Raw genomic sequence first — 27,705 nt, 5'->3', positions numbered from 1 at the left:
GTCTTTCTAAGCTCCTTCACTTAGCATGTGAATCTATGGTTGCATCTTTGTTGCTACAAATGGCATTATTTTCTCCTTTTTTATGGCTGAGTAGTATTCCATTGTGTATATGTACCACGTCTTAATCCAGTCATTTGTCAATGGACATTTAGATTGTTTCCATGTCTTAGCTGTTGTGAATGGTGCTGCAGTGGACATAGGGGTGTATGTATCTTTTTTTGCTATTTCTTGGGCTGCTCCCGCAGCATATGGAGGTTCCCAGGCTAGGGGTCCAATTGGAGCTGTAGCCACCGGCCTACACCAGAGCCACAGCAACTCGGGATCCGAGCGCATCTGCAACCTACACCACAGCTCACGGAAACACCGGATCGTTAATCCACTGAACAAGGGCAGGGACCAAACCCGCAACCTCATGGTTCCTAGTTGGATTCGTTAACCACTGCGCCACGACAGGAACTCCCCGTATGTATCTTTTTGAATGAAAGTTTTGCTAAAGACTTTATTTTTTTTAGAGCAGGTTTAGGTTTGCAGCAAAATTGAGAGGAAAGTAGAGATTTCCCATACAGCCTTTGCCCCTACACATGCATAGCCACTTGCATTAACAACACCCTCCACCTGAGTGCTACATTGTTACAATTGATAAATCTATATTAATGCATCATAATCGTCCAAAGTTTATAGATTACATAGATTTGCTCTTGCTGTTGTACATTTTGTGGGTTTGGACAACTGTGTAGTGATGTGTATCTGCCATCATAGTATCATACAGAGTATTTTCATTGCCCTAAAAATCCTCTGTGCTCCCCTTGTTACCGGAATGCCCCCTGATCACCTCTGGTCTTTTTATTATCTCCATAGCTTTGCCTTGACCAAAATGTCATATGTTTGGACCCATGCAGTATGTAGCCTTTCAGATTGGCTTCTTTAAAATATGTATATAAGATTCCTTCATGTCTTTTCATGGTTTGATAGCACATTTTTTTTTAGTGCTGAGTAATCTTTCATTGTCTGGTTGTACCAGTTCATTTATTCATTCACTTGCTGAAGGACATCTTGGTTCCTTCCCAGTTTTGGCAGTTATGAATAAAGCTGCCATAAACATCGGTGTCTAATCTTCAGTTTATTTGGGTAGGTGCCAAGGAGCATGATTGCTAGATTGTATGGTAACAGTATGTTTAGATATATGAGAAACTGCAGAATCTCCAAAGTAGATGTACCATTTTGCATTCCCAGCAGCAGTGAATGAGAGTTCTTTTTTTTTTTTTTTTTTTTTTTTTTTCTTTCTTTTTTGGCTTCACGCATTTTCTGGGTTTTGGCCTTTCTAATAAATATGTAGTATTATCTCGTTTAAATTTACCTCTCACTAATAACATGATGTGATGCATCTTTTTATATGCTTATTTACCATCTATGTATATTCTTTGCTGTCTCTTAAGGTCTTTGACCCATTTTCTAATCAGATTGTTTTTTAGTTGTCTTACTAGTTCTTCTTATATCAGATGTCTTTTGCAAATATTTTCTCAGTTTGTGGCTTGTCTTATTCTTTTGATCTTGTCTTTCACAAAGCAGAAGTTCAGCCTATCAGTGATTTCTTTCATGGGTTATCCCTTTGGTGTTTTGTTTTTTCCTTTTAGGGCTGTACCCATATATGCATATGGAAGTTCCCAGGCTAGCGGTCAAGTTGGAGCTGTAGCTGCTGGCCTACACCACAACCACAGCAACACCAGATCTGAGCCCCATCTTTGACCTGCACCACAGCTCACAGCAACACTGGATCCTTAACCCACTGAGTGAGGCCAGGGATTGAACCCTCAACCTCATGGTTCCTAGTTGGATTCGTTTGTGCTGCTCCACAACAGGAACTCCCATGCCTTTGGTTTTGTATCTAAAAAGTTATTGCCATATTTAAGGTCTTGTAGGTTTTCCTTCAGTTAACTTTTAGGATCCTTACAGTTTAATGTTTGATATTTTGGTTTATGATCCATTTTGAATTAGTTTATGTGAAGGTTGGAAGGTCTATGTCTAGATTCAGCTTTTTTCTTGTCCTGCTGTTTCAGCACCAATTATTGAGCAGACTCTCTTTGCTGTGTTGTACTGTCCTTGCTCCTTTTTCAGAGATCAATTGACTGTGAGTCTATTTCTGGGCTCTGCAGTCTAGTCCACTGGCCTATTTGTCTATTCTTTGAACAGTACTACACTGTTTTGATTACAGTAGCTTTATAAGTAAGTCATGGACTTGGGTAGGGTCAGCTGTCTTTGTTCTTCTCCTTGAATATTGTATTGGATTTTCTGGGTCTTTCTTGTCCATGTAGACTTAAGAATCAGCTCATCAGTATCCACAAAATAACTTGATGGGATTTGATTGTGGTTGCATTTGATCTGTAGATCAAATTGGGAAAAACTGACGTCTTAACTGTATTGAATCTTCCTATTCATGAACATGAATACTGCTTCATTTATTTAATGTTTTTCATCAGATTCTTGTCATTTTCCCCATATAGATCTTGTGCATGTTTGATTTATAACCAAGTATTTTGCTTTTTGGGGGGTGATGTAATTAAATGGTATTGTGTTTTTAACTTCAAATTCCACTTGTTCATTGTTGGTATATTGGAAGGCAAGTTGCCTTTTGTACTTTGATGCTACATTCTACATCCTTGCTGTAATCATTCCCTAGTCCCGGAAGTTTTCTTGTGGATTCTTTTGGGTTTTCTATTTTGATTATCATGTCATTTCAGAGTGAAGTGTTGGTTCTTTCCCCCAAATCTGTATTCCTGTTACTTTCTTTTCTTCTTTATTTCATTAGCTAGGACTTCCTGTATGATATTGAAAAGGAGTGATTAGAGGAGACATCCTTGCTTTGTTTCTGATTTTCAGTGGCAGAGTTTCTAATTTCTCACCATTAATTAAGTGCAATGTTTGCTTTAGGTTTTTGTAGATACTCTTTTTTTTTTTTTTTTTGTCTTTTTAGGGTCACACCCATGGCATATGGAGGTTCCCAGGCTAGGGGGCATTGGCCTATGTCACACCCACAGTAATGTGGGATCCGAGCTGTATCTGTGACCCACTGAGTGAGGCCAGAGATTGAACCTGTGTCCTCATGGATGCTAGTCAGATTCGATTCTGCTGAACCATGATGGGAACTCTGTAGATATTCTTAATCAAGTTGAGGAAGTTCCCTTCTATTCCCAGCTTACTGAGAGTTTTAATCATGAATGGATGTTAGATTTTGTCAAATACTTTTTCTGAATCTGTTGTTATGGTGTAATTTTTTTTTCCTTTTTGGTTTATTGATGTGAAGGATTACATTGATTTTTTTTCTTTTTTTAATAAAGTTGGTTAAACATTAACTTTTTTTTTTTTTTTTTTTTTTGCTTTTTAGGGTCACACCTGTGGCATAGGGAGGTTCCCAGGCTAGGGGTCGAATTGGAGCTACAGCTGCCAGCCTGTGCCACAGCCATAGCAACACAGGATCTGTCTACACCTACACCACAGCTCACAGCCATGCCAGATCCTTAACTCACTGAGCAAGGCCAGGGATCAAACTCGAAACCTCATGGTTCCTAGTTGGATTCATTTCTGCTGCGACATGACAGGAACTGCAACATTAATTGGTTTTTGAATTTTGAACCAACCTTGAATACTTGGGATATTCCGTATGGTCTTGGTGTATAATTCTTTATATATGGTTTTTTATTTGCTCTTATTTTATTGAGTATTTTGCATTTATGTTCTTGAGTGATGATTTGTTGTTGTAATGTCTTTGTCTGGTTTTGGTATTAGGGTAATGTTGGCCTCATAGAATGAGTTAGCAGGTATTCCCTTTGCTCCATCTTCTGAAAGAGATTGTAGAGAATTGGTATAATTTCTTTTCTGTTTGGGAAAATTCACCAGGGAACTCGTCTGGGCCTGGTGCTTTCTGTTTTGGAAGGTTATTAGTTATAGACTCAATTTCTTTAGTAAAATAGGCCTATTTTGATTGTTTATTTCTTCTTGTGTGAGTTTGGAGCATTGTGTTTTGCAAGAAATTGGCTCATTTCACCTAGGTCATCAAATTTGTTGCCATAAAATTGTTCATATATTCTTTTATTATCCTTTTGATGTTCATGGGATCTGTAATCATATCCCTCTTTTCATTTCTGCTAGTAGGAACTTGTGTCTTCTATCTTTTTTCCTTAGCCTGGCTAGAGACTTACTGAATTTATTGATCTCTTCAAAGATCAGTTAAAAAAACAAAAAATTTTTTTAAATCAACTTTTCATTTCATTGGTTTTTCTCTATTGATTTTTTGTTTTCAATTTCATTGATTTCTGTCATGATTCTTTTTTTTTTTTTTTTTGTCTTTTTTAGGGCCGCACCCGCAGCATATGGAGGTTCCCAGGCTAGGGGTATAATTGGAGCTGTAGCTGCTGGCCTACACCACAGCCACAGCAACGCCAGATCTGAGCTGCCTCCGTGACCCACACCACAGCTCATGGCAACACCGGATCCTCAACCCACTGAGCTAGGCCAGAGATAGAACCCTCAACCTCATGGTTCCTAGTCGGATTCGTTTCTGCTGTGCCACAACGGAAACTTCCTGTCATGATTTTTACTATTTCTTTTCTTCTGTTCACTTGGGATTTAATTTGTTCTTCTTTTTCCAATTTCCTAAGGTGGGAACTTAGGATTGATTTTAGACCTTCCTTCTTCTGTAATATATGCATTCAATGCTGTATTTCTTTCTAAGCACTGCTTTCTCTGCACCCCACAAATTTTTCTAAGTTGTATTTTCACTTAGTTTAGAATATTTAGTAATTTCTTTTGAGATTTCTTCGACCCATATGTTATTTAGAAATGTGTTGTTTAATCACTTACTGTGGGATTTTTGATATTTCTCTGTCAGTGATTACTAGTTTAATTCCATTGTAGTCTTTTAAATATTTTAAGATGTGTTTTATGATCCAGAATGTGGTTTAGCCTGACAGAATGCTTTATGTGAGCTTGATAAGAATGTGTTTTGTGCTGTTGTTGGATGACGTCTGTACATGTCAATTATATCCAGTCGATTGGTGATGTCATTTAATTCAACTATGTCCTTACTGATTTTTCTACCTGCTGCATCTGTCCATTTCTGATAGAGGATGTTTCAGTCTGACTCTATAATGGTAGATGCATCTGTTTCTCCTTGCATTTCTTTTAGTTTTTCCCTCATGTAGGTCGATACTCTGTTTTAGGGCCATATATGTTAAAGATTGTTATATCCTTATAGAGAATTGACCCTATATTATTATGTAATGCCCTGCTTTATCCCCTATTAATTTCCATAATTTGAAGTCTGCTCTGTCTGAAATTAAAATACTGACTCCTGCTTTTTTTGGTTAATGTGAGCATGGTGTATTTTTTCCATCCATTTATTTTTTAATCTCTATTCATCTGTATTTAAAGTGGGTTTTGTAGTTAGTATATAGTTAGTTAGGTCTTGTTTTTTGATCCATTCTGTCAATCTTTGTCCTTTTCTGGTTTGTTTGTTTGGCGGTGCCCCAGGGCATGTGGAAGTTCCCGCATCAGGGATTGATTTCATGCCACAGCAGCGACCTGAGCTGCTACAGTGACAGCACTGGATCCATGAGACACAAGAGGACTCTTATTTGTAGGCTTTTTTTTTTTTTTCTTTTTAGGGCCACACCCACAGTGTATGGAAGTTCCCACTAGGGGTTGAATCACAGATGTAGCTGCCAACCTACACCAGAGCCATAGCAATGTGGGATCCGAACCATGTCTGTGACCTGCACCATAGCTCACAGAGATGCCAGATCCTTAACCCACTGGGTGAGGCCAGGAATCGAAGCCTCATCCTCAGGGATACCATTTGGGTTCATTACTGCTGAGCCACAGCAGGAACTCCCTACTTGTAGACTTTTTTGTGTGTGTGTGTGTGTGTGTCTTTCGTCTTTTCAGGGACGCACCCGAGGCCTATGGAGGTTCTCAGGCTAGGGGTCTAATCGGAGTTGTAGCCGCTTGCCTACACCACAGCTACAGCAACGCTGGATCCGAGCCTCGTCGGCGACCTACACCACAGCTCATGGCAACACGGGATCCTTAACCCACTGAGCGAGGGCCAGGATCAAACCCGCAACCTCATGGTTCCCAGTTGGATTTGTTAACCACTGAGCCACGACGGGAACTCCTTGTAGACTTTTTAATGATGGACTTATGACTGGGGTGAGGTGGTATCTCATTGTAGTTTTGCTCTGCATTTCTCTAATAATAATTAGCAATGTTGAGCATCTTTTTATTTGCCTGTTGGCCTTCTGTCTATATTTGGAGAAATGTCTATTTAAGTCTTCTGCCCATTTTTTGATTGGTTGTTTATTTTTTGTTACTGAGTTGTATGAGCTGTTTGTATGTTTTAGAAATTAAGCCTTTGTTGGCTGCATCATTTGCAAATATTTTCTCCCAGTCTGCATGTTGTCACTGTCATTTTTTTATGCTTTCCTTTGTGATGTAAAAGCTTTTAAGTTTTTAAAATTATTTATTTTTAAATTACTCAATGAATTTATTGCATTTGTAGTTGTACAATGATCATCACAATCCAATTTTATAGGATTTCCATCCCACACCCTCAGCACATCCCCCCACCACCCCAAACTGTCTCCTTTGGAAACCGTAAGTTTATCAAAGTCTGTGAGTCAGTATCTGTTCTTCAAAGAAGTTCATTGTGTCTTTTTTCAGATTTCACATGTCAGTGATAGGATTTGATGTTGGTGTCTCATTGAATGGGTGACTTCACTTAGCATGATAATTTCTAGGTCAATCCATGTGGCTAAAAATGCCAGTATTTTGTTCCTTTTAATGGCCGAGTAATATTCCATTGTGTATATGTACCACATCTTCTTGATTCACTCCTCTGTTGATGGACATTTAGGTTGTTTCCATGTCTTGGCTATTGCAAATAGGGCTGCAGTGAACATTGGAGTACATGTATCTTTGCGAGTCATGACTTTCTCTGGATAGATGCCCAGGAGTGGGATTGCTGGATCAACTGGTAGTTCTATTTTTAGTTTTCTGAGGAGTTGCCATACTGTTTTATGCTTTCCTTTGTGATGTAAAAGCTTGTATGTTTTGAAAATTACTTATTTTTTATTTTATTTTATTTTTTGTGGCCACACTTGGTGCATTTGGAAGTTTCCAGGCCAGGGATTGAATCTGAGCCACAACTGAGGCCTATGCTGGATCCTTTTAACCTGCTGTGCTGGGACAGGGGTCAAACCTGTGCCTCGCCTGTGACCCAAGCTGTTGCAGTAGGATTCTTAACCTTCTGGGCCACAGTGGGAACTCCAGAAGAGCTTATAAGTTTGATTAGGTCCCATTTGTTTGTTTTTGTTTTTATATCCTTTGCCTTGGGAGACTTACCTAAGAAAACATTGGTTGGATATATGTCAGAGAATGTTTTGCCTATGTTTTCTTCTAGGAGTTTTATAATGTCATGTCTAAAAGTCTTTAATCCATTTTGAGTTTATTTTTGTGTACCATGTGAGAATGTATTCTAATTTCATCTACATGTGGCTATCCAGCTTTCCTAACACCACTTCCTAAAGAGACTGTCTTTCTCCTTTGTATTTTCTTGACTGCTTTTGTTGAAGACTAACTGTAGGTTTATTTCTGGGCTCTTTATTTCTTTTTTTTTTTTTTTTGTCTTTTGTCTTTTGTTGTTGCTATTTCTTGGGCCGCTCCCGCGGCATATGGAGGTTCCCAGGCCAGGGGTCCAATCGGAGCTGTAGCCACCGGCCTACGCCAGAGCCACAGCAACGCGGGATCCGAGCCGCGTCTGCAACCTACACCACAGCTCACGGCAACGCCGGATCGTTACCCCACTGAGCAAGGGCAGGGACCGAACCTGCAACCTCATGGTTCCTAGTCGGATTCGTTAACCACTGCGCCACGACGGGAACTCCTGGGCTCTTTATTTCTGTTTCATTGATCGATAGTCTGTTTCTGTGCCATTACCTTGTTGCTTTGATTACTGAAGCTTTACAGTATTGTCTGAAGTCTGGGAGCGTTACACCTCCAGCTTTGTTGCTTTTCCTCAGGATTGCTTCGCCAATTCTGGGTCTTTAATGGTTCCATATAAATTTTAGGGTTCTTCTAGTTCTGGGAAAACCTCATGATCTTTGTCTTTTAATTGGTGCATTTAGACTGTTGACATTCCAAATGATTATTATTGGATAATAATATCTACCATATTTATTACAGTTTTTCTTTTGCTCTGGTTCTTTGTTCCTATATTTGTTTTCCAGTCTTTTCCTGGCTTTTTGGTTTTAGTTTAGCATTTTATATGTTTTGTTTTTCTCTTCTTTCTTAGCCTGTGGTTACACTTTTTTTTTTTTAAAGTGGTTGCTCTGTGGTTTGAGTATACATTTTTACAACTTTACAACGTTTCCTGCTTTTTGTATCATTGCTGTCATTCATTTCACATACACGTATAAATACTAAACAGGAGAAAGGACTTACACAGTACCTGTGAAGCAGTACAGTGTTATCCGAAAGTGGACTTGGGTAAGTTGAAAAATGTGTATTCAAACCATAGAACAACCACTTAAAAAAAAAGCATAAGAGCAAAAGAAAAATTCCCATTATGTGTCTATTAACACCTGTTGTAGTTGCCCACAGTCCTTGGATATTTTGTTCTTTTCAGTCTTTGTTTTCTTTGCTTTTCAGTTTTGGAGGTTTCTGTTGATATCCTTAAGCTCACAGATTGTTTCCTTAGCTGTATCCCTTCTAACTAATAGGCTTATCAAAGACATTCTTAATTCATTACCATGTTTTTGATCTTTAGCATCTCTTTTCGTTCTTTCATAGGATTTTCATTTCTCTGCTTACGTTGCACATCTGTTCTTGAAAAGGCGGCTGTGCTCATCACTGTACTACCAATGCTGCGATCTGTTTTTGCATGTTGTCTACTTTGTACATTAGAACCCTTAGCATATTAATCATAGTTTTTAATTCCCAATCTGGTATTTCATCATCATGGTATGATAATTTTGATGATTATCTGTCTTCAGATTGTATTTTTTTGCCTTTTAGTATGCTTTGTAATTTTTTCTTGATAATTCGACATTATATATTAGGTAAAAGGAAGTGCCGTAAATAGGCCTTTAAAAATGTGATTGTAGGAGTTCCCATCATGGCACAGCAGAAATGAATCTGACTGGGAACCATGAGGTTGCCAGTTTGATCCCTGGCTTCTCTCAGTGGGTTAAGGATTTGATGTTGCTGTGGCTGTGGTGTAGGCCGGCAGCTGTAGCTCCGATTGGACCGCTAGCCTGGGAACCTCCATATGCCCCAGGTGTAGCACTAAAAAAAAAAGACAAAAGACAAAAGACAAAAAAAAGTGGTAGTAAAGTATACGCATGAGGGAAAGGGAAGCATTCTTTAGTCTTGCTAAGTCTCAGTTTTTTAGTGAGCCCGTACCTCTGTACTGTGAACTTTGCATCCTCATGGATCCTTGTCTAGTTTGTTAACTGCTGCGCCACTATGGGAACTCCAACTTTATAGTTTCTAAAAGCAGTTGTCCAAAGCTGGAAGAACTTAAGTTGTCTCTGTCTGAGTCTTCTCCTTAGTGCCAGGGATTGAACCCCCTTCCTCGTGGATACTAATTGAACCAAGATGGGATCTCCTTATCTCTGATTTATAGATCCGTGCAATCTCTGGCACTAGAGAGTCATCTGGATTTGGATCACACAGGACACTGAAGTGAACAAATGGGTAAAAGAACTTTAGAAAGAGTTAAAGCAGAAAACCGCTATGATCTTAGAATATCAAGACTAATGCTTTCTTTTTTTTTTTTTTTTTTTTTTTTGTCTTTTTGTCTTTTGTTGTTGTTGTTGTTGCTATTTCTTGGGCCGCTCCTGCGGCATATGGAGGTTCCCAGGCTAGGGGTCCAATCGGAGCTGTAGCCACCGGCCTACACCAGAGCCACAGCAACACGGGATCCGAGCCGCGTCTGCAACCTACACCACAGCTCACGGCAACGCCGGATCGTTAACCCACTGAGCAAGGGCAGGGACCGAACCCGCAACCTCATGGTTCCTAGTCGGATTCGTTAACCACTGCGCCACGACGGGAACTCCGCTTTCTTTAACTTAATATTTGGATGATAAATTGTTGTAAATGCAACCTTAGGTGTGGTCTGGAGGAGAAAGAATTGTGAGAAAGAATACACTACCTTGATATTGATTGTCATTAGGTTTCATAATTGTGACTTGCCAAGGAAACATACTACTCCCAACTGGATCTGCAGAACATTGTACTGGAGGGTCACTGGCCAAATCACTAAGTTCCTTATTAATTTGCGTCAGTGCCATAGTCTGTGCTTTTCATCTGGCTCCTCACTATCTTGGTGTGTGCTCACAGGTCTGGCCAAAAGCTCTTGATTATCTGGGATGCTGGGAAGGATTGTCTCTTTGTTTCACACTGGCTCTGCCAGACACAGGTGCCGAGGGCCAGGGCCTCCTCCCCATGCAGTAGTGCCCTACTGAGAATTTACTTTTAAAATTACTTTGGAGGCTAGGGTAAGATGGAGTTTTTAGCTGAAAGGGTCACATGTATTCCTTTGTTATAGACAGTAGGTTTTGGTGTTACATATGGTGTTAATGAGCTTCTGATTTTAATGGGTCAAGCAGATGGTTTAGATTTATGAGTCCATGGGTATCTGTTACTGAAGGGGAAAAAACACCTTAAAGTGCATTCTGCGGGAGTTCCTGTTGTGGTGCAGTGGAAACGAATCCGACTAGGAACCATGAGGTTGTAGGTTCGATCCCTGGCCTCTCTTAGTTGGTAAAGGATCCGGCATTGCCGTGACCTGTGGTGTAGGTTACAGACATGGCTCAGATTTGGCGTTGCTGTGGCTCTGGTGTAGGACGGCAACAGCTCTGATTTGATCCCTATCCTGGGAACCTCCATATGCCCTGGGTGCGGCCCTAAAAAGACAAAAGACTAAATAAATAAATAAAGTGCATTCTCCAGGAAATGGCATTATCTTCATGCCTGAAAATAATGTTTAGCTTGTGCAAACCTTATCTCCAAGTACTTGACTTGGGAGCTGGGATTATTTTGAGTCAAGGGTTGGCCAAATGTAGCTTCCAGTCTGTTTTTGTATTTTTATAAGAATATGTGACAGAGACCATAAGACACTTGGAAAAGCCTGAAATATTACTTTGCCTATTTATAGAAAAAGTTTGCAAACCTCCAATTGATTGATTTTTTACCATGCCCTTAGCACATGGAAGTTCCCAGGCCAGGAACCCACGCCCAGCAGTGACCCAAGCTGCTGCAGTGACAATGCCAAATTCTTAACCCACTACACCATAAGAGAACTCCTAACTTCTTTTTTTTTTTTTTTTTTTGTCTTTTTGCCATTTCTTGGGCTGCTCCCGCGGCATATGGAGGTTCCCGGGCTAGGGGTCGAATCGGAGCTGTAGCTGCCAGCCTACGCCAGAGCCACAGCAACGCAGGATCCGAGCCGCGTCTGCGACCTACACCACAGCTCACAGCAACGCCGGATCGTTAACCCACTGAGCAAGGGCAGGGATCGGACCCGCAACCTCATGGTTCCTAGTCAGATTCGCTAACCACTGCGCCACGACGGGAACTCCCTAACTTCTGATTTATGAAGTCTTATTAAAAAATTACATACGAGGGAGTTCCCGTCGTGGCGCAGTGGTTAACGAATCCGACTAGGAACCATGAGGTTGCGGGTCCGATCCCTGCCCTTGCTCAGTGGGTTAACGATCCGGCGTTGCTGTGAGCTGTGGTGTAGGTCGCAGACGCGGCTCGGATCCCGCGTTGCTGTGGCTCTGGCGTAGGCCAGGGGCTGCAGCTCCGATTCGACCCCTAGCCTGGGAACCTCCATATGCCGCAGGAGCGACACAAAAAATAGCAAAAAAAAAAAAAAAATTTACATATGGATTTTTTTATTCCTTGTCTCTTATCTTCTGCTTAGTCCATTGAAATGTGATTGCTTTATCATTCCATTTTGATTATCTTAGTCATGAATGAATTCTTTATTTGTAAATTGAACATTATTCTGCCTTTGTTGTTGCATATGCTATGGTTAGACTGTCTCCTATTTAATCTCTTTTTTTCCTCTTGTTCTGTAATATACTATTCACTTGATTTTCCAAACTTGATTTTTTTTTTTTTTTTTTTTTTGTCTTTTTAGGGCCGTACCCATGGCATATGGAGGTTTTCAGGCTACGGGTCAGATGGGAGCTACAGCTGTTGGCCTGCGCCACAGCCACAGCAACACCAGATCCAAACTGAGTCTGCGACCAACACCACAGCCAGTGTGGGATCCTTAACTCACTGAGTGAGGCCGGGAATCGAACCTGCATCCTCATGGATACTAGATGGATTCGTTTCTGCTGAGCCACAACGGGAAGTCCTTCCTAACTTGATTTTTTTACTCCTTTTTCAGCCATCTTCATTACTTCCTCTTATATATTTAGCCAATTACTAAATGATAGTATTTTCCAGAATTATGTTCTTATAGTCTATCCGTGATTTTGTCCTCTGCTCTTTGTGGTACTGTTTTGAGAGCTAATAATGCCTCCATCTTAGATTGGACTAATTTCTTAGCTCCAGACCTCTAGACCTCCTGGCTCCTAGAATTCTACCTATAATGTTTCTTGATACCACCAACTCCAATTGGATTTTTTCATCTTAAGACCTGCTGTTTTGTATTAGGTATCATGGTCATTCAATATTATTTTTGCTTCCCTCCACAAATCCATTATATTCTTTTAAAGTTTAAAATTTTTAATATTATTTTTTTATGACCATACCCACAGCATGTGGAAGTTCCCAGGCCAGGGATTGAATCTGATGATAGTGTTCTTTTTTTTTTGTCTTTTTTTGCCTTTTCTAGGGCCGCTCCCAGGGCATATGGAAGTTCCCAGGCTAGAGGTCTAATCGGAGCTGTAGCTGCCAGCCTACACCACAGCTCACAGCAAAGCTGGATCCTTAACCCACTGAGCAAGGCCAGGGACTGAACCTGCAACCTCATGATTCCCAGTCGGATTTGTTAACCACTGTGCCACGACGGGAACTCTGATGATAGTGTTCTTTATTGCGCAAAAATAAAAGATTTTATTTTTGATGAAGAATGATTTTTCTAATTTTTCTTCCGTTGGCTTGTGCTTTGTGTGTCATACATCAGGAACCATTACCAAATATGAGATTATAAAGATTTTATTCCATGACTTCTATTAAGAGTATATAGTTTTAGCACATAAATTTAGGCCTTTGAACCGTTTTCAGTGTTTTTAAGTATAAGATAGGAGTCCAGTTTTCTTCTTTTTTATGGGTATGTTCAGTTTTTGCAGCAACACGTGTCCAAAGGACTCTTCGTATTAATTGGTGTTGGTACTCTGGTCAAAAATTGAGCATCCGCATGGGAGTTGATTTCTGGGATGCCTATTCTGTTCATCTTTATGTCGGGGTTTTTTTTTTTTTTTTTTTTTTTTTTTTGGTCTTTTTGCCTTTTCTTTGGGCCACTCTCACAGCATATGGAGGTTCCCAGACTAGGGGTCCAATCGGAGCTGTAGCCATCGGCCTATGCCACAGCCACAGCAATGCAGGGATCTGAGCCGTGTCTGCAACTTACACCACAGCTCACGGCAACACCGGATCCTTAACCCACTGATCGAGGCCAGGGATCGAACCTGCAACCTCATGGTTCCTAGTCGGATTCGTTAACCACTGCGCCACACGGGAACTCCTTAAATTTTTTTTTTTAAAGATGGTCACTCATGTTTATTTAAGGCATCTAAGCAAGCCCATTACTTTAATTTTAATTCATATTAAATTAGCGTAATTTTGGTCATTCCAAACTTCTTTATTCAAATAACTATTGTAGTGTAGTTATATCACAATAATACTAGTTTTTGACATCTATTGATTGCGAGTCTTGTGCCAGGTAATGTTCTTTTTTTTTTCTTTTTGTGTGTATTGTTTTTAACCTCTAATGTTACTGAGATATAATTGACAGACAGCACTGTATAAGTTGAAGGTGTGTAGCATGATTTGACTTATATACATCATGATCTAATTACCACAAATTTAATGAACATCCATTATCTTACATAGATGCAAAATATAAGAAAAAAGTTTCCCTTGTGATGAGATCTCTTAGGATTTACTAACTTTAATGTCTAACTTAGAGCAGTGATAGTTATATTAATTATATTGCATATTAGAAACCTAGTACTTACTTATAACTGGAAGTTTTATACATTTTCAGCACCTTCATCTAATTTCCCCTTCCCCCACCTCTGGTAACCACAAATTTGATCTCTTTTTCTGAGTGTGTTTGTATGTTTTGAAGTGTAATTGACTTACAACACTGTATTAGTTCTGGTGCACAGCATAGGGTGATTTGATATTTATGTACATTATGAAGTGATTACCTTAATAAGTCTAGTTACCATCTGTCAGCATACAAAGATACTGTATTATTATTGGTGGTATTTCCTGGACTGTACATTTCATCCTTGTGATTCATTTATTTTATAACTGAAAGTTTGTACATCTTAATTTCCTTCACCTGTTTCATTCCCCCCACCCTCCTGTCCTCTGGTAACTATCTCTTTGTTCTTTTTATCTGTAATTATGTTTTTGTTTTTGTTTGTTCATTTTTTTTTTTTTAGACTCCATTTACCAGTGAAATTATACAATATTTGTCTTTTTTTGTCTGACTTACTTCACTTAGCACATATCCTCTAGGTCCATCCATGTTCTTGGAAATAACAGGATTTCATTCTTTTTTGTGGCTATTATTCCATCACTTTGCTATCACTTTCTCCCTCTGTCTCTCACACACACATGCGTATCATCGTTTTTTGTTTTTTGTTTTTTTTGGCTCCACATACAGCATGTGGAAGTTCCCAAGCCAGGGATCAGACCCATAGCATAGCACTGACAGTGCTGGATCCTTAACCTGCTGAGCCATCAGGGAACTCTTTCACACACATCTTTTTATTAATTTTTAAAATTAAAGTATAGTTGATTTACAGTGTTGTGCCAGTTTCTACTGTACAGCAAAGTGACCCAGTCATACATATATGTACATTCCTTTTCTCTTTTTATCTTCCATCATGTTCTATCCCAGAAAATGGATATAGCTCTATACAGTAGGACCTCATTGCCCATTCATTCTAAATGTAATAGTTTGCCTCTCCGAACCCCAAACTCCCAGTCCATCCCATCCCCTCCCCTCCACCTTGGCAACCACAAGGGAGTTCTCCATGTCTGTGAGTCTTTTTTTGTTTTGTAGATAGGTTCATTTGTGCCGTATTTTAGATTCCACATATAAATGATAGCATATGGTATTTGTCGTTCTCTTTCTGACTTCACTTAACATGAGAGTCTCTAGTTCCATCCATGTTGCTGCAAATGACATTATTTTGTTCTTTTTAATGGCTGAGTAGTATTCCATTGTGTTTATATACAACATCTTAATCCATGTCGATGGACATTTAGGTCGTTTGCGTGTTTTGGCTGTTGCGAATAGTGCTGCAGTGAACGTGCAGGTGCATGTGTCTTTTTCAAAGAAAGTTTTGGCCATGTATATGCCCAAAGAGTGGGATTGCGGGGTCATATGGTAGTTCTATATTTAGTTTTCTGAGGTACCTCCATACTATTTTCCATAGTGGTTATATCAGCTTACATTCCCACCAACAGTGTAGGAGGGTTCCCTTTTCTCCACACCCTCTCCAGCATTTGTTATTTGTAGACTTACTAAAAATAGTCATTCTGACTGGTGTGAGGTGGTACCTCATTGTAATTTTGATTTGCATTTCTCCAGTAATTAGTGACAGTGAGCATTGTTTCATTGTGCATATGGGCCATCTATGTGTCTTATGGGTGAAATGTTTGTTTAGATCACCTGCCCATTTTTCAGTTGAGTTGTTTGTTTTTTTTGTTGTTGGCTATATGAGTTGTTTGTATATTTTGGAGGTTAAGCCCTTGTTGGTTGCATAATTTGCAGAGATTTTCTCACATTCTATGGGTTGTCTTTCTGTTTTTTTTTATGGTTTGCTTTGCTATGCAAAAGCTTTTGAGTTTAATTAGCTCCCATTGGTTTATTTTTGTTTTTGTAGTTGTTATTCTAAGAGGTGGATCAAACAAGATGTTGCTCCAGTTATCATTCTGCCTATAGTTTCCTCTAGGAGTTTTATAGTATCTGGCCTTACATGTAGGTCCTTAATCCGTTTTGAGTTTATTTTTGTGTATTCATTTTGTGCATTTTGTGGGTTTGTTTGTTTGTTTTTTTTTTTGGTCTGCAGGTTCAGCATATGGAAGTTCTGGGCCAGGGATCAAATCCGAGCTATGGCTTCAACCTGTACCACAACTGTCATACACATCTTCTTTATTCATTCACCTGTTGATGGACACTTAGGTTGTTTTCATATCTTGGTTATTGTGAATAATGCTTCCATGAACATAGGGGTGCATGTGTCTTTTTGAATTAGTGTTTTTGTTTTCTTTGGAAAAAAGCCAAGAAGTGGAATTGCTTGGTGATTACTGTGGGTTCTGTCTTTAATTTTGTGAGGAACCTCTCTACTGTTTTCCTTAGTGGCTCCACCAATTTACCTATCCACCATCAGTGCCTTAGGGTACCTTTTTCTCCATATTCTTACAGTTGTTGTTATCTGTTGTCTTTTTTGGCAGTAGCCATTTTGACAGGTGTGAGTTGATTGCTCATTGTGGTTTTGATTTGCATTTCCCTGAGGATGAGTGATGTTGAGCATCTTTTCATGTTCCTGTTACCCATTTTGTATGTCTTTGGAAAAATGTCTGTTTAGGTCCTCTGCCCATTTCATAATCAGATTGCTTTTTTTGTTTGTTTTTGCTTTTTTTTTGTCTTTTTGCCATTTCTTGGGCCACTCCCACGGCATATGGAGGTTCCCAGGCTAGGGGTCCAATCGGAGCTGTAGCCTACGCCAGAGCCACAGCAACGCAGGATCCGAGCCGCGTCTGTGACCTACACCACAGCTCACGGCAACGCCGGATCATCAACCCACTGAGCAAGGGCGGGGATCGAACCCGCAACCTCATGGTTCCTAGTTGGATTTGTTAACCACTGCGCCAGAACGGGAACTCCTGCTTTTTTTTCTTGTGTTGTGTTAAATGAAATTGTATATATTGTGGATATTAACCATTGATTAGATAATTGATTACAAATGTCTTCTCTCATTTAGTAGGTGGCCTTTTCATTTTTTGATGGTTTTCTTTGCTCTGCAAAAGCTTTTTTTTTGTGGTTGCTCACTTGTCATGGGGAAGTTCCCAGTCTAAGATTTGGACCTGTTCCATATAAGTGACTTGAGCCACAGCAGTGACAACTGTTGATCACTGCTAGATCCTTTAACTGCTAGGCCACTAGGAAACTGAAAGCTTTTTCTTTAAATTGAAGTATAGTTGATTTTCAATGTCATGTTAGTTTCAAGGGTACATTACAGTGATTGATGTATTGATATATATGTGTGCATATGATCTCTATATATTTATATCTATATACATATGTGTATATTATATATATTTATTTTTGTTTTTTATTCGATTATTCTAGGAGTCAGATCCAAAAAGATACTGCTATGATTTATGACACCGTGTTCTGCCTTTGTTTTCCTCTAGAAATTTTATGGTATCTGGCCTTACATTTAGATCTTCAGTCCATTTTGAGCTTATTTTTATTTTTATTTATTTAATTAATTTTTTTTTTTTTTTGGTCTTTTGTCTTTTTAGGGCTGCACCTGAAGCATATGGAGGTTCCCAGGCTAGGGGTGTAATTAGAGCTATAGCTGCTGGCCTTCGCCATAGCTGCAGCAATGCCAGATCTGTGCCAGATCTGAGCCGCATCTGTGACCTACACCACAGCAATGCCGGATCTCTAACCCACTGAGCCAGGCCAGGGATCAAACCTGTAATGGCATTGTTCCTAGTCGGATTCCTTTCTGCTGTGCCGTGATGGGAACTCCCATGTTGAGCTTGTTTTTACATATGGTGTTAGAGAACGTTGTGGTTTCATTCTTTCACATGTAGTTGTCCAGTTTTCCCAGCACCGCTTATTAAAGAGACTGTTTTTTCTCCATTGCATATTCTTGCCTCCTTTGTCATAGATAAATTGACCATAAGTGTGTGGGTGTAAAATCTTTTTTTTCAGTTTGATGTAGTCCCATTTGTCTGTTTTTGCTTTTGTTTTCCTTGGCTGAGGAGAGCCATCCAAAAAATATTGCTAAAACTGTTGTCAGAGTGTTTACTGCCTTTGTTTTTTCTTCTAGGAGTTTCACGATTTCAGGTCTTAACTTTAAGTCTTTAATCCATTTTGAATTTATGTTTGCATTTGTGTGAGAAAGTGGTCCAGTTTGATTATTTTGCATGTGTGGTTTTTCTAACACAATTTATTGAAGAGGCTTTTGTTTCCCCATTGTATATTCTTGCCTCCTGTTTTGTAGATTAAAATATGCATATAAGTGTGGATTCATTTCTAGATTCTCTATTCCGTTCTGTTGATCTATGTGACAGTTTTGTGCAAGTACAATATTGTTTTGATGACTGTAGCTTCATAGTATATTTTTAAATCAGGAGTATAATACATCCAGCTTTTGTCTTCTTACTCAAGATGGTTTTGGCTCTTTGGAGTCTTTTGGGTTTCTATACAAAAGTTTAGGGTATTCTAGTTCTGTTGAAAATGCTATTGGTATTTGAAAGGAATTGAGTTACTGAGTTGAGTCTATAGATTACCTTGGATGGTACAATCATTTTAACAATATTAATTCTTCTTCTTCTTCTTCTTCTTCTTTTTTTTTTTTTTTGCTTTTTAGAATTGCACCTGCGGCATATGGAAGTTTCCAGGCCAGGGGTTGAATTGGAGATGCTGCAGCTGCTGGCCTGTGCCACAGGAGCATGGGATCCGAGCTGCATCTGCGATCTACACCACAGCTCTTGGCAATGCCAGATCCTTAACCAACTGAGCCAGGCCATGAATTGAACCCCATCTTCATGGATACTAGTCGGGTTTGTTACCCCTGAACCACAGTGGGAACTCCAACAATACTAATTCTTCTAGTCCATGAGTACCATATGTTTTTTCATCTGTTGGTGTTGTTTTCAGTTATTTTCATTACTATCTTATAGTTTTCTGAGTCGAGGTCTTTTTCCTCCTTAGTGAGATTTATTCCTAGGTATCCATTTCCTTTTGATGCAGTTGTAGAGGGGATTGATTTCTTAGTTACTCTTTCTGATAACTTGTTAGTGTATATGCAACAGATTTCTGTATTTTAATTTTGTATCCTGCAACTTTACAAAATCGTATGTTCTAATCGGTTTTTGTGACATTTTTAGGATTTTCTATATATAGTAGTGTGTCAGCTGCAAACAGTGACAGTTTTATTTCTTCCTTTTAGATTTGGGTTTTGGGGAGCTCCTCTTGTGGCTCAGTGGTAACAGACCTGACTAGTATCCATGAGGATTCGAGTTTAATATCAGGCCTCGTTCAGTGGGTTAAGGATCCAGTGTTGCCTTGAGCAGGTGGCTTGGGATCCCATGTTGTGGCTGTGGTGTAGGTGTGCAGCTGCAGCTCTGATTTGACCCATAGCCTGGGAACTTCCATATGCTTCAGGTGTGGCCCTAAAAAGCAAAAAATAAAAATAAAAAAAAATAAATAAAATAAATTTGAATTCCTTTTATTTCTTTTTCTTGTCTGGTTTCTGGCTAGAATTTCTAATATTATGTTGAATAAAAGTGGTGACAGTGGGCATCTTGTTCCTGATTTTAGAAAACTATCATTAAGTGCGAATCTCAGTTACTTGATAGAGAATGACATTTATGTATAAATAAACAAAAACTGAGAGAACAGGGAAAGGGAAAAGAGACAGCTTGTTTCACTTTTAAAAACAGGTAAAGGGATACTGGATAGTGGTGATGGCAAAACTATCAGTTTAGTAAAAATTGAGTTATTTAAAATGAGTGGGTTTTTATTTATTTTTTGTTTTTTTATTTTTTGGCTGCACCTGTGGCATGTGGAAGTTTCCAGCAAGGGATCAAACCTGCATCACATCACTGACTCGAGCCACAGTGGTGACAATGCTGGACCCTTAATCTGTTGCACCACCAGGAAACTCCAAAATGGGTGGATTTTATGGTATATAACTTATACAGTAACACCATTAAAAAACCTAGCAAGTAAAGAAATAGCTGTTTTCTTCATTTAAGTGAATTTTTTTTTGTGGGGGAGGTCTTTTTAGGGTTGCACCTTCGGTGTATGGAAGTTCTCAGGCTAGAGGTCTAATAAGAGCTGCAGCTGCTGGCCTACACCACAGCAGTGCTGGATCCTTAACCCACTGAGTGGGGCCAGGGATCTAATCCCTGTCCTCATAGATACTGTTTGGGTCTGTTTCCCCTGAGCCGCAGTGGGAACTCCCTAACTGAATTTTTTGAAAGGTGAAGTCGTTTTAGCTTTAACATTTAAATATAGTCCATCTTGGCTTATTTTTTTGTCTGGTCTGAAGTTGGGTGTTAGGACTTATATTTTTCCATGCAGATATCTGTATGCTCTAGCGTCGTTTTGAAAAGGCTTTATTTTTACTTTCCCATTAAAATTTTTACTTTTCCAAGTGCCTTGGAAAACCAGGTGACTGTATTTATGGTTGAGACTTTTTTTGGACTAATTTTTATTCCATTTTTTTGGTCCGTTCTTTTGCCAATACTACATGGTCTTTTTAGACTCACATCTGTGGCCTATGGAAGTTGCCAGGCTATGGATTGAATCCGAGCTGTAGTTACTGGCCTAATGCCACATCAACAGCAATGCTGGATCTGAGCTGCATTTATGACCTACACCACAGCTCACAGCAGTGCTGGATCCTTAACCCACTGAGTGAGGCCAGGTATTGAACCCAAGTCCTCATGATACTAGTTGGGTTTGTTAACTGCTGAGCCATGATGGGATCTCCCCATATGGTCTTGATGACACTAGATAAAATAAATATATGAATTTGGTAGTATAAGCCTCCAGTGTCTGATAGTACATAGAAATACAGTTGGTTTTTGTTTCTGGATCTCATGACCTTGGTGAATTCACTTATTATTATGTAGTGTTTAGGATTTTTTATATACGTAATTATGTTATCTGTGGACAAAGTTAGTTTTACTTCTTCCTTTCCAGTCTTTATTACTAGTCTTTCTTTTTGTTGCCTTATCACACTATTTGGACTTCCAGTGCTATGCTGATAGTAAATTTTGAGGAATGGTCATTTGTATCTCCTGATCATAGAAAAAAATTGTTCATCCTTTCTTTTTTTCTTGTTTTTTAGGGCTACATGCAAGGCATGTGGAAGTTCCCAGATTAGGGGTCAAATCGGAGCTGAAGCTGCCAGTTTATGCCACAGCCACAGCAGTGCAGGATCTGAGCTGCATCTGCAACCTACACCACAGCTCATGGCAACCCTGGATCCCTGACTCACTGAGCAAGGACTGATTGAACTTGCATCCTCATGGATACTAGTCAGATTTATTTCTGCTGTGCCACAATGGGAATTCCTGTTCATTATTTCTTATTGGGTATTATCATTTGTTTTTTTTTTTTTCGTCTTTTTGTCTTTTGTTGTTGTTGTTGTTGCTATTTCTTGGGCCGCTCCCACGGCATATGGAGGTTCCCAGGCTAGGGGTCAAATCGGAGCTGTAGCCCCCGGCCTACGCCAGAGCCACAGCAACGCGGGATCCGAGCTACGTCTGCAACCTACACCACAGCTCACAGCAACGCCGGATCGTTAACCCACTGAGCAAGGGCAGGGACCGAACCCGCAACCTCATGGTTCCTAGTCGGATTCGTTAACCACTGCGCCACGATGGGAACTCCGGGTATTATCATTTGTAATGCCCTGTATTATGTTGAGAACTTTCCTTTCAGTCCTAATTTTCTAAGTGTTGTTAACAATGAGTATTGAAATTTTTTTTTTGGTTCTGCCTGTGGCTCATGGAAGTTCTGGGCCAGGGATCAAGCCTGCGCCATAGCAGCAACCTGAGCTGCTGCAGTGATACCACCAGATTCTTAACCTGCTGTGCTACATCAGAACTCTTGAGTACTGAATTTTATCAAGTGATTTTTTTTTTTTTTTTTTTTAAGTGGGTGCTCTTGTGGCATATGTAAGTTCCTGGGCCAGAGATTGAATCCAAGCCACAGCTGTGACCTACACCACTATAGCTGCAGCAACATACTGTGCCAGACCAAGGGTGGAATCCTTACCTTTGGAGGTTCCCAGGCTTGGGGTCGAATCAGAGCTGTAGCCACTGACCTACATGAGAGCCACAGCAACTCGGGTTCTGAGCCGCATCTGCAACCTACACCACAGCTCATGGTAATGCCAGATCCTTAACCCACTGAGCGAGGCCAGGGATCAAACCCACAACCTCATGATTCCTAGTCAGATTTGCTAACCACTGAGCCACAATGGGAACTCCTGCAGTCGGATTCCTAACCGACTGTGCCATAGCAGGAACTCCTGTTTATGGCAATTTTAAATTGTAATGGTCTTTTTTTTTTTTTTTTTGTCTTTTAGGGCCACACCCGGTGCATATAGAGGTTTCCAGCCTAGGGGTCCAGTTGGAACTATAACTGCAGGTCTACGCCACAGCCACAGCAACTTGGGATCCAAGCCACATCTGTGACCTATACCACAGCTCATGGCAACGCTGGATCCTTAACCCACTGAGTGAGGCCAGAGATTGAACCTGCATCCTCATGGATCCTAGTCACGTTCACTAACCTCTGAGCCACGATGGGAACTCCAGTTTTTAATTGTAATGGACATGTGTTTATTGGCAGTTGCTGATTAGTGTGTAGATTTCTAGAGTTTGCCTTTAGGTCAGTGCCAGCTGACTTTCAAAATTGAGTTCATTTGAAGACCACTATTAGAAAAATAAGCGCTATATCTGGCTTTTTGATTTAGTGATGAGAGTTACTTGTTAAAACTTTACCCTTTATTTTATATAGTTTTTCATGAGAAATTGACGGAATATGTGAAAGTGTGATGTCGAAAAAACAGTTTTTGAGAATGTTATATTATACAGAGTATTTTTTGATGAATGGCTCTTGAAATTTGATGTGTTTTTATTTGGCTTCCAGCAATTTTTTTTTCTTTCTCCATCTTGAATCTTATTTATGGATAGTTAAGTCATTTTTAATGCTGCTTCCCCTGTTTCTCCAGTCTTGTTGCCAACAGTTTTGAAGATGGCTCCCATGTAACATCACCATTAAACCCAAATGGAAACTTCAATGTTGTCATTAAAGAAGAGCCTCTAGATGACTATGAATATGAACCTGGTGAGTGTTCAGAAGGGGTCACTGTGAAACAGGAAGAGACAGATGAGGAAACAGATGTATACTCAAACAGTGATGATGATCCTATACTAGAGAAACAGCTGAAGAGGCACAATAAAGTTGATAACATAGAAGCTGACCATCTCTCTTCTAAATGGCTACCAAGTAGCCCATCAGGTGTTGCTAAAGCTAAAATGTTCAAATTAGATGCTGGAAAGATGCCAGTAGTCTATCTGGAGCCCTGTGCTGTCACCAAAAGCACAGTGAAGATTTCTGAGCTCCCTGATAACATGCTTTCCACATCTCGAAAGGATAGATCTTCTGTGTTGACAGAATTAGACTATTTGCCTACATACATTGAAAATTCTAATGAGACTGGCTTCTGCCTAGGCAAGGAATCAGAAAATGGTCTTAGAAGACATTCACCAGATCTCAGAGTGGTACAAAAATATTCCTCACTTAAAGAACCTCAATGGAAATACTCCGATACATCTGACAACACAGAAAAAATACTTGATGGTTCAAAGAGTTCAGCTGGGGACTCATTTGTAGGAAAAGAGGACTTGGGCAGAAAGAGAACAACTGTGCTTAAGATTTCAGCTGCCTCCAAGAACGCAAATGCTAATCAGAATGCCCCTCCAAATGGCCCTGGGAAAAGAGGAAGGCCACGAAAGTTGAAACTCTCCAAGGCAGGACGACCACCTAAAAACACAGGAAAATCTTTACCTTCTACAAAGAACACATCTGTGGGCCCTGGAAGTACCTTTCCAGATGTGAAACCTGATCTGGAAGATGTAGACGGTGTTCTCTTTGTTTCCTTTGAATCGAAGGTGAGACTTGATTTTCTGCTTTCTTTTTAAGGCCAAGTAGTCATCTTTGAATTGTACACTGGCTGATAACTTAGAATGTTGTTCCTGTGAATGCTGCATCCGTTACATGAGATTTTGTGTGTGAGGAAGGGAGTACCTCCAGAATATTGGGTTAATAGTCATCTCTTAAGTTTGTTTGAACAGACTTAAAAAATTGTCTGCTTTGATCTCAGTTATGATTTTTACACTGTGTTTAGCTGGAATTAAAAAAAATCTTTGGCTTTTACTGAAATTTTCATTATCATTTTATGGACTTTGAAAAGGCATAAGTACATGAAAAGTTTACTCACTCTTTAGGGACACTCCATCCCCTGATTTTTATCAACAATAGCAGAATGTCATTGGAGAGCACAACAGTCTATTAATCCTGTCACAGTGATAGTTGCTTTGTTTACTCCAACTCTTCTACATTATTTTTCTTTTAGATTTTTATAGAAGCCTAATCTTTCTTTTTTTTCTCTTTATAGCCACACCTATGGCATGTGGAAGTTCCTGGGCCATACTGCAGCTGCAGCGTGTGCCACAGCCATGGCAACACCAGATCTTTAACTCACTGAGTGAGGCTAGGGATCGAACCTGCATCCTCAGAGAGTCAGTATCAGTGACTCTGCTGAACTACAGTGGGAACTCCTAGAAACCTAATCTTTCTCAATCAGCTACATGGAGGTTGAATTCTCTCTGCATAGTCTTTTCCTCCCTCTTTGTTAATTGCTGAGTAAGCTGTCATAGGTTCTAAAAAATCAGTATACAAATTGTGATAAATTAGCATAAATATAGTTTTATGTCAGTTAACTAAGTATATTCAAATTTTTTGCCTCCCCCAACCCTGGTATTAAAGTGATGCTGATGTGGAATATTTAGAAAATAGTAAAAAGTAGCAAAATGAAAAAAATGCTCCTTTCTTTTAAACCTTTAGAAGTGATACGGCCTACTTTTTTCTTTTTAAAATAGGAAGCTCTAGACATTCATGCAGTTGATGGAACAACAGAAGAGTCCTCTAGTCTTCAGGCATCAACCATAAATGACCCAGGTATTATATAATAGTATTAAAAAGGAGATATGTTGAGGGCTTGGCTTTAGAAGTGAAAGATGCAATATATATTCTTCTGTAGTATATAGTAGCTTATTTTATCATTGTTTGTTTTCTGAGTAGGCTGTAGAGCAAGAATTTCCCAGTTGGAAAAGGAATTGATAGAAGATTTGAAAGCCTTACGGCACAAGCAGGTGATACATCCGAGTCTTCAAGAAGGTAATACTCTCTAAAAAAGTATACAAGCCAATTTTATTTTTTCTTTTAAAGGCCGCACCTGCAGCATATGGCGGTTCCCAGGCTAGGAGTCGAATTGGAGCTGCAGCTGACAACCTACACCACAGCCACAGCAACACAGGATCCGAGCTGTGTCTTTGACCTACGCCACAGCTCATAGCAGTGCCACATCTTTTAACTCACTGAGCAAAGCCAGGGACGAACCTGCGTCCTCGTGGATACCAGTTGGATTCATTTCCATTGCGCCACAGTGGGAACTCCTACAAGCCAATTTTTTTTTTTTTTTTTGGTCTTTTTGCCTTTTCTAGGGCCGCTCCCGAGGCATATGGAGGTTCCCAGGCTAGGGGTCGAATCGGAGCTGTAGCCACCGGCCTACGCCAGAGCCACAGCAATGAGGGATCCAAGCCGCGTCTGCGACTTACACCACAGCTCACGGCAATGCCAGATCCTTAACCCTCTGAGTAAGGTCAGGGATCGTACCTGCAACCTCATGGTTCCTAGTTGGATTTGTCAACCACTGCGCCACGATGGGAACTCCTACAAGCCAATTTTTAATTCTCTTCTCTCCTTCCCCTCTTTTTCTCCTCTCCCCTCCCTTGCCTTTGCTTCTTTCCCCATCCTTGATTTTATTTCTCTCAGCACCTCTCTCAGCTTGAATTTTTCACTTCCCTCTGTAGATGATTCTTTCCATAACTTAAAAATGTCTAGGCCTTTTTTATCCTAAGAAAAACCTTTCCAATTCTGAATATAACGTTTATGTTACGTTGTAACAATTTAATTCCCATATTTGTTTTCATGTTTTAGTTCTAGAATTAAATATATTCAGTTCTTCCTGCTTGTCTTTTTGCCCTTTTGACTTTTTTTTTCCTTTTTGGCTGAGGTTTGAGTTTTTTCCTTCCCTTATAGATGTTTTAGTCAAATTTACGGTTTTTTCCCTTTGTGTAATGGGCATTCAAAGTCAAATGCTTGTGGATACTAATAGGTAACTGAATTTGCAGGAGGGGTTGGACTCTGATGGGCTGGTGCATAGATTCTACATCTAAAGGAAGTAGATCAGTGGATTGTTGTAAGAGAATGTAGACCTAGTATTCTCCGATGTTGCCATTGGGCTGTAGAAGTTGAGGTCGGTTTTTTTTTTTTTTTTTTTTTTTTTTGGCCTCCCTGAGGCATGTGAAGTTCCTGGGCCAGGACTTAGATCCTAGGCACAGTTTCCACCTGCAGCTGATTCAACAATGGTTCCTTAACCCATTGTGCAGGGCTGGGGCTCGAACCTGTGTCCCAGTGCTCCAGAGACACCACAGATCCCATTGCACCACACCAGGAACTCCAACATCACAGTTTTAAGTGGTGGCAGTTGGTATGGTTTTTTGGGTGAAAAAGTGTGTGAGCCATTGTTTTCACCTGCTGTACGGCTTGTGCATTTGGTATCGTCATGTTCATATTTTTACTTCATCCTCACATTGTTAAAATTAATTCACCTGCATTCTTATATAGTTTTATTTTTTTTTAAGTGTTAAATCTGTAATCTATGGCAGTTTTCATAATGTATGAGGTAGAGACCTAGTTTGGAGTTTTTTCTCTATTTTATTTTGACAGCTGTCTCCCCCACTTCCCCAACTCTTGCTTCTTAAGACTTGCAGAATTACAAAAAAAAGTTAGTTCAGCTAAATCTTTGTGGTAACTGAATGGTGCCCATCCCAGTGAAAGTATTCATCCAGGTCCTTTCTAAAAATTGATGCTTGAAGTAATTTGTTAAATTTCAGTTCAGTAATGTCATATTTCTTTGCCTTTCTATCAACTGTAGAGTTACATTATTCTTTAGAAAATAAGCACTTAGAAATCTGAAAAGCTTTTTGAACTAGTTCGAAATGGTGGAAGAAACATTGACCAAGTCCAAGAAAACATTTTTTGGTATTGTTGAAAGTTTTGTTACTAAAATAAAGTAAGATTCTTTCAGTTATTTGTTATATTTTTGTCTTTCTAGGGCTGCACTCACACATATGCAGGTTCCCAGGCTAGGGGTCAAATTGGAGCTGTAGCCACTGGCCTACGCCACAGCCACAGCAATGCCAGATCTGAGCTGCATCTATGACCTACACCACAGCTCACGGTAACGCTGGATCCTTAACCCATTGAACGAGGCCAGGGATTGAACCTGTGTCCTCATGGATACTAGTCAGATTTGTTTCTGCTGAGCCATGATGGGAACT

The 27,705-nt window shown here is 39.8% G+C and overlaps 1 protein-coding gene across 50 annotated transcripts in view; it reads left to right on the top strand.

The window, feature by feature from the left end:
* MGA (MAX dimerization protein MGA) overlaps nucleotides 1-27,705 on the top strand; it is a 171,370-nt gene that overhangs the window by 78,190 nt on the left and 65,475 nt on the right. For 30 of the 50 annotated variants that reach the window (XM_084972776.1, XM_084972718.1, XM_084972703.1 and 27 more), the window contains exons 3-5: nucleotides 23,247-24,189; nucleotides 25,180-25,258; nucleotides 25,382-25,477. In XM_084972776.1, the coding sequence (XP_084828902.1) occupies nucleotides 23,247-24,189; nucleotides 25,180-25,258; nucleotides 25,382-25,477 (1,118 nt within the window). The remainder of the gene's footprint in view (nucleotides 1-23,246; nucleotides 24,190-25,179; nucleotides 25,259-25,381; nucleotides 25,478-27,705) is intronic. The other 20 variants (XM_084972889.1, XM_084972834.1, XM_084972886.1 and 17 more) reach the window with 1 other exon arrangement.

The sequence above is a fragment of the Sus scrofa genome, chromosome 1, assembly GCF_054392235.1.
Source record: "Sus scrofa isolate SSC_HxYL_T2T_F1_AM1 chromosome 1, Sscrofa_HxYL_maternal_Yorkshire_Landrace_v2.0, whole genome shotgun sequence".
In the NCBI taxonomy this organism is placed as follows: Eukaryota; Metazoa; Chordata; class Mammalia; order Artiodactyla; family Suidae; genus Sus; species Sus scrofa.
Note: the sequence above shows the minus strand (reverse complement) of the source record. Positions and strands in the feature narration are given on the sequence as shown.